We start from the raw sequence: 7,773 nt of genomic DNA on the forward strand, positions 1-7,773 counted from the left end.
TGAGGAGTGTGGGTGATGTATATAAACTACCCTTAGTCTTGATTACCAAGCAATGTAAGACTATTTTTGTGTATTATAACAAATCTCTTGGTTAATTCTTAGATACAAGTATGACAAATTTTATTAAGTATACGTATATTGAAATTTAAAAATTGATAAACCATCCATTCTTTATTTGCAAAAGGAAAAATTGTGATATTGTGTGAGATTTCCATTGTTTACTTAAAAAAATATGTGAAATCATCAATGCATGCTTTAATGTTATTTTAATTAATTATGTTGATTTGTTTGACTTTTTTGAAAACCAAGGAAATGATCAAGACATTGTTTCTATTGGAAAAAATCATTTGACCTATAAAGCCAACACATGAGCGAGCAATCCCCCGTAACCCTTTTGAGGATAATGTAAAAGTTGTTTTTTTTAAGTTACAACCCTGAACCCTAATAGAAAAAAAATGTTGTCCATTGTCTTTTGAATTAGGAAAAAAATCGTTACAAATAAATTTATAAACAAATTTGAAATATGTATGTTGAATAAGTCAAAGTGTGAAAAAAAATCAAAATTCAAAATGATGTCAGAGTGAAATAAAACTAAATTGGCCAAAGCATAACCCAAAAAATGAATACAATGCGAAGAAAATACAAAACATAAAAAATAAAGAGAAAAATAAAAGAATATGGTATAGAGAAAAAGAAAAAGAAAAAGAATAGAGAGTGTAACAAATGATGAATGATTGTTCTCTTGAACCTAAGGACTCTTTGAGTCCATGACAAATAATGATTTTTTCTAAGTCTAGTCACATTACAACATACGAAAGACCTTATCTCAAATATGAGGGTAAAACTCCATGTGATTGATAATTCACGAAGTAGCCATACCACAATGCTTACATTTCGAGTAAGACAAAGAATTTATCGTCTGCGAAAGAGTCATCAAGGAGCAACTCATCCTTTTTTTTTGTTTCATGGATCCTTTAGATGATTGGCTACCACATTTTTAGTTCCATTGTCTCAAATTTCTAGATCAAATTCATGAAGGAGTAATATCCATTGGATCAACCTAGGCTTGTCATCTTTCTTACTCAAGAGATATTGGATGGTTGCATGATTTGTGTAGACGATTATTTTTTATTCCACCAAGTATGATCGAAATTTATCAATGGAAAATACCACTGCCAACAATTCATTTTTTATGGTGGCATAGTTTGCTTGAATTTCATAATTCGATGCTATAGTAGATGAGATGTCTTTTTTATCTTTTTCCTGCCCCAAGACAATACCTACTGCATAGTTACTAGCGTCACATATGATTTCGAAAGGTATGCTCTAGTTTAGAGATAACGTGATTCAAGCTGAAGCATATCTTTCAACCTATTAAATGAATCAAGACAAAGTTCATCAAATACAAAATATGTGTCCTTAAGGAGGAATCAGATTAATGACTTAGAAATCTTAAAAAAGTCTTTAATAAATCGAAGGTAAAGTCCCATGTGGAGATAGGATGTGATAATTTTCAATTGCCTCTATTTTTGTATTGTCCTAGTCAATATTTCACTAAGACACTACATATTTAGAATGATTCCTTCTCTAATAATAAAATGACATTTTTCTCAATTTAATATTAAGTTAATATTTACGCATCTTTCAAAAACTCTTTTAAAATTAGATAAACAATAATTAAAATTAGATCTATGCACAAAAAAAAATCCATAAATACTTTAATTATGACTTTAACAAAATAAAAATAAATAAATATCATGCAATGTTGAAAAGTGATAAATACGTTAATTAAAAGATATTATTTTATAAGAGCGGAATGATATAAATAGAGATAAATATAAAATTGATAAAGATGAAACCAGTTCTATTCTATTCGGAACTAAGAAAAGTAAAATGATAGATAATTAATGATTTATTTAGTTAAGTTATATTTAGAGAATTTAATTAAATATTTATTATATACTTATGGCATATTTATAAATAAATCAAGGGTAAGCAATAGGATATTGGGACCAAAGAGGAATATGTGGTAAAGGTTTTTTCCGTGGCACAAATGAATTTCTTTCTTTTTTTCGTTTTTGTTTTTTCCTTAAAAAATCAATGTCCTTGCTTTACAAGTTTTTCTTCTACCTCAAATTTGCAACAAGTTTTCATTGAATGATCAACAAATACAAAATATCTGTGTTGGAAGCAAAGTTTCAGAACAAAGTTACAACCTTTATGAGAAAATAAGCAAAGGGTATGGCACAGTTCACTACTCACGGTCGCTTGAAGCTGTTTTTCAATGGGGAAAGTGTGTCATCTTTTTTGGAGAACAGAGACCCTTTTCAATTCAAGTGTAGATCAGTTCAGACCCACAGGAGAAGATCAAGTTACAAAGGTTCTTCTTCTTCTTCTTCCGCTGCTAGATTTCACCATGCATCTTCTTCATTGCTCAGAAGCAAATCAAACTGTTACAATGCTGAAGCACGCCCAAGTGAGGGTGTTCATGATGAATATGGATATGTTTTTGAATATAATGATTATGATGATGATGATGATAGTGAAGATGATGATGAGGATGATGTGTTTGAGGGAGATGGCTTGTCTTTTTTCCGGGGTCTTGTGTTGGATATATCTTATAGGTCATTTCTTTCTCTCAATATTTTAATTAATTCCTGAGCTAAATATGCATTAGTTTCTGATATTTAGTTTCCAAGCTTATGTAATTTAATAAACATAAAAAATGGTAATGAGTTGGTTAATTGTGCATGAAATAGTGCTTGCTTTTTATCCTAAGTGTGTTTGTCACAGACACTTGTGATTAAGTTCGATTTATTCGTTTTTACAAATTATTACCGGTGTCAATCTGGCAGTGTCGGTGTTCATGCTTCATAGCTTAGTGTTGTGTGTGTAGATGATATGAAATTATAACATGCTATTTTTTGTTGTATAGTCACCAATATCAAGACTTCTTCTGCTCAGTTGTTTGCTTATGGTTCTGACTGCTATCATCCTGCTCCAGGCCAGTCAATGTTGTATGCTGGAAGCGTGCCATTTGTTTAGAGTTCATGGAGAAGGTTAAGTTTCTTAGCTTCACTTTGATTGATTTCTAGTTGATTTATTTATTCTAAGCCTGTTTCATTTCCCCAGCCGCTATGCTCGTGGCGTGTGCACATATCAAAACCTGTTCACAACAAGAAAACTTCATTTTCTTGTTAAATGAAAAAATGTTTATCTAGTTATGATTTCAGATTTTGTTTTATACAGGCTGATGTACTAGAGTACTATGATAAGACTGTGAACTCGCCCAGCGGGTCTTTCTATATACCAGCTGTGTTAAGGGTATGTTCACAATTCTACTTTGTTTTTATTAATATTTCTTGTGCTTCACAATTCTAAAACCACTGGTTCTATTTAGATATCAACATTTATGTTGTATTTTGTATAAAATGATTTGTAGCTAACGAATAAGAAGAAGATAGAAGTGAAAAGAGAATGATTCATCATCTCATTCTTATTGAAACAACAGTTCTACAAGAGACATCTTCCATCTCTTGTGGTCCTGGAGCGTTGGGCACCTGTGGTTGCTCCTGGCTTCCCTGGACTCTCGAACATAACTAACCATAAGCAAACTAGTTGAACTAACTTCTAACCTTCTAACTACTTTGCACTTGTGGAACTAACTGGTAACATCCCCTGCAAGCTGAGGGTTGATAGATGTCAATCATGCTTGGCTTAGTTAGTAGATGGTTGAAAAGCTGACGTAGCAGGGTTTGGTAAACAATCTACTGTTTGATTTATGGGAGGAAGAGGGAGTAGCTTCATGAGGCCGGAATGAGACCTCTCCAAATGATGCGGCCGACCATCTATATCCAAATGCTTCTACGTTCATTGAATACTGGATTAGCCACAATGTAAGGGCCCTGTGGTTATCACAAGAAAAAATTGCTTGCTTGGAACAAATGACACGAAGGTTACTGAGAAAATAGCTAATTATGGCATAAAAGAACTTCCTTGGATGAGCGAGCCACCTCAAGGTTAAGGAAAAACTTCAGACCCTAAATTTTTTATGCCAAACTTTAAGAGTAGGACTGATTTAACGATCACAAACTTTATGCAATTAGTTGCAAGTGAGTGCACTATCATCTATGTAGATAGTGTTGGGTCCATCAAGAGGAGCATCCACATTAGGCCAAGAGCAATACACAAGTGAGAGACATACCACATATTCACCCAAAATCTTAAGGTGATAGGTGTATGAGTCCTCTCACTTATAAAGTGCTCAACCTCCACTTTTCTAAGCAATGTGTGACTTCCAACTCACACTTGCACACAACAGGCAGCGCAATAAATGAATCAACATGGTGAATGAGCATGAATGATGTCAATTTTTCTCAACATATCCGCGTTGAAAGAAGAGAGATGAATGTCTTTCATACCACTTGTGGATGGATCTGAGTAAAGAGAAGAAGCTTTAGGAGCGGATGAGGCAAAGTTGTAGCAATGATCCCCAGGGTGAGAAGGTTTTCTTTTGGTTATGGTAGATTTTCTGGTTGCAATGGGAACAAGTGAAGGATAAGTGTAAGGTGCGGGGACATATTTGGATGAAGGGGGAAGAAGAACTAGATGCTTGATCTGCTTCTAACATAAGCAAGGCCGCATGGTGGAATTGTTGAGAAGCGTGGAGAAGAAGGTTGTTCTAAGTATTGCCAAGGTTCTTGGGAGAGGCAAACAATGTGGTCTTTGTAGGGGAAGACTAGCCCCTAGAGCTTACATTTCTGTAACTAGAATCTAGTTGGCGGTGAGAACATAACCGGAGTACATCTGTGGAAGCCGGAGCTATGGAAGGTGTTTGTTATACTAAGTATGAACATTGAGTTTCTGTGAAGGCTTTGAGATTAACAAAGCTCTATATTCGTCCGTTGTTAAACTAGGCACAATTTGCTCTTTAATGGAAGTTGTATTATCAATCTAGGAATCAGATTTCATCACCAATAGAAGTTTAATTATCAAACATAACTATCTCCAAACTTCTACAACGTTCTCCATGTTAACTACACTATGTGCAATCAATAGCAAGACTGAGCTCAGAGTCCATGAGTGAACCATGTTGTTACACCTTCCATAGGCATGAAAGCTGGGATCAATGCAACTTGGAAAAAGTATTTCCATCCAAGAACCAGAACTGGATTTTAGATATCACGACCCTCTTCGGCAATTTTGCCAAAGAATGGTAATTATTACACCATTAAATGATGGTTTTACTAATATATCCGTCAGATTCTCTCTAGGATGAACATAATAAGGATCACTAGAATCAAACGGAGCTGGCGTTGAAATATTCATATTAGTTCATGAACTTCAACCATTATGATTCTTTCTAGGCATTTTGAGAATGGTGCGTCAGAGCTCGAGAAGATTATTGATTCATCATCTCATTTTGACCGAAACTATAGTTCTGTGCACATATATAAGGTATAAAGAGGAAATGAGGAACTGATCCGAAATGAACTAACTTCTAATCCTCTAACTACTGTTTGCATGTGGCACAATCTGGTGTAACAATAACATCAAACAAAGAATGACTGCACAATGTTTTTGTTATTTTTCTGCTGTAATGCAGATAAGCTTAACATATGTTTATTTTGGTGCAGATTCGTCATTTACTTCAGGTTATTAAAAGAAGAAGAGTCTCAAAGAACACTCTTAGTCGGAAAAATATTCTGTTTAGAGACAATTACACCTGTCAGTAAGTGCTCTAATATTGAACTTTGATTTTAAATATGTGTTTACTTCATCCACTAAACCAAACACAACCCTGTTTTTATACATTGATATTTACATGAGATTACCATCGGAACACAACAGGTATTGCTCTTCGCATGAGAATTTGACCATTGATCACGTTGTGCCAGCTGCACTAGGGGGAGGATGGACATGGGAAAATCTAGTAAGATAATCTTTTCGTATAGAAAACACGAACTATTTGATTATTTATTGTTGTCCTATTGCTCTAAAATTCGGTATTCAAGATCATCATGATGATTACTTATATTTAATAACTAATCTGTATCGGTATTTTCTGTTACAGGTGACTGCTTGTTACAAATGCAACTCAAAGAAAGGTCGAAAGTCCATAGAGGAAGCGAAAATGAAGCTGAATAAGGTCCCAAAGGTACTTCCATCTTAAGAAACAGCAATGAATATGATATCTTTGTATGATGGCTTAGCATAAACGAATCTTATCTTTGTTATTCAGGCACCAAAGGACTATGACGTTCTTTCCATACCTCTAACTGCAGCAGCTCTAAGAGTGCTGACAGCAAGAAAGGGGACACCAGATGAATGGCGTCAATATCTAAGTTCCGACTTTAGAACCATGAGTTAGTGCGTGTTTGGATTCATGATGAGTTTGATAAAATCACCGTGCAAAAGCTATAATTTGGAGCTTTAGCAAAATTACAATGTCACTGTGACTTTGTCAAACCTGTCGTGATTCCAAACATGCACTTATGGCTATGCATTCCTGTGTGTGATGCGAGTCACGCCGATTCTCTTTGCTTTGCCAGAAAAAGAAACTTCACAAGTAGGTTACTGTAAGTAACTTAAATTGATGATAAAGTATTAATTGTAAACAATACTATCCAATATCAGGGATTGTGTAAAATTTATGTATAGTAAGTTCCTGCCTAATGTATTTTATGATGGCACAGACCTCTTCATTTGTATGTAGTAGTCTTGGTGAAATGAACACAATTGATGTAACTAATATATCCTTAAAGTTTAACCCTTTGATCTGTTATGTTTGCATACCCTTGTTAGTTAGTAGAATTTTTCTTTTAGTAATAGTGTATCAGAATAAAAAGGTTCATGATACTGAACCGATTCTATGTTTTTTTTATAAGCAAAATACATTATTGATAAGGGGAGTACAAAGGTACTCCAACCCTTACAAATAATAGAGAAACAAAAGTTTCAAAGAAAAAGAAAAAATATTGATACAAAAGCTAAAGAATGAGAACAGCTCAAAGGCATAAAGTAGATTGAGACAAGCAACAGAGGAGCAACCAACAATGTGTTTATTAATAACAATGATTCCTATATACTCTTCATTTTGAATCACAGCATATGATTCTGCAAGGCAACTAGCAACTCTTCTGCTAGGGATATTGAGCACACCAATAATCTATGGCCAAGGACACAGAGTTAGAGAAGCAAGCAGTTCCTAAGAGTTCAAATACACTCCTAATCCTTGATGATTAAGCAAAGAAGAAATCTAACACCAAACTGCATTGTTCCAACCACAGGCCACCATCAGTTAATTATCAAACTCAAACCTGCAAAAATTAACACCAGACATATTAGAATTCCAATAGTTGAAGTAATGTGTTAAAACTTTTAAGTGATGAGGATGTTGAGTTGTAATTCTTTGTGTCGAAGCAGGTTGCTCGACAGAAGCAAGAAAGTGTCGAACCACCTAGTGTCTCAAGTTGTGTTAGTGTGTCGAAGTGTCGAAGGATGTTGCTTCACACAGAATTTTGACTTAGGCCTATTTTAGTAGTATTAACTATTTTTGACTTTTATAGTTTTGAACTTTGTCTTGGGGTGCAAGTTAACTTAAATCTATAAATAGATGGAGTAACCCCTATTCTTGTATGAATGAAGTGAATAGAGCGCATTCATAACATTGTATTCACAGTATTTTACAGTTGCAAAGTGAATAAGAAGTTTTCCGCACTTTGTGGGTAGAGAGAAACTTTGCAGAATATTACTCTTCTCCTTCGTTCTTTC

General features: G+C 34.4%; 1 protein-coding gene across 1 annotated transcript; it reads left to right on the forward strand.

Annotated features, from left to right (window-relative positions):
- The first annotated feature begins 2,011 nt into the window (after positions 1–2,011).
- LOC127126652 (uncharacterized) lies at positions 2,012–6,784 on the forward strand. The gene is made up of 7 exons (XM_051055616.1): positions 2,012–2,624; positions 3,005–3,059; positions 3,250–3,324; positions 5,637–5,731; positions 5,851–5,932; positions 6,074–6,157; positions 6,242–6,784. The coding sequence occupies exons 1-7, from the start codon at positions 2,242–2,244 to the stop codon at positions 6,368–6,370; spliced, it is 903 nt and encodes a 300-aa protein (XP_050911573.1). The 5' UTR covers positions 2,012–2,241; the 3' UTR covers positions 6,371–6,784.
- Positions 6,785–7,773: the final 989 nt, after the last annotated feature.

Source organism: Lathyrus oleraceus, chromosome 3 (assembly GCF_024323335.1).
Source record: "Lathyrus oleraceus cultivar Zhongwan6 chromosome 3, CAAS_Psat_ZW6_1.0, whole genome shotgun sequence".
In the NCBI taxonomy this organism is placed as follows: domain Eukaryota; kingdom Viridiplantae; phylum Streptophyta; class Magnoliopsida; order Fabales; family Fabaceae; genus Lathyrus; species Lathyrus oleraceus.

What these genes read in the sequence shown, in the direction of transcription:
- LOC127126652 (XM_051055616.1), top strand. Translation starts at nt 2,242, where the DNA reads ATGGCACAGTTCACTACTCACGGTCGCTTGAAGCTGTTTTTCAATGGG. An exon ending in AGAGACAATTACACCTGTCA is followed by an intron (nt 5,732 to 5,850) that starts GTAAGTGCTCTA and finishes GGAACACAACAG; the next exon opens with GTATTGCTCTTCGCATGAGA. An exon ending in GATGGACATGGGAAAATCTA is followed by an intron (nt 5,933 to 6,073) that starts GTAAGATAATCT and finishes TTTCTGTTACAG; the next exon opens with GTGACTGCTTGTTACAAATG.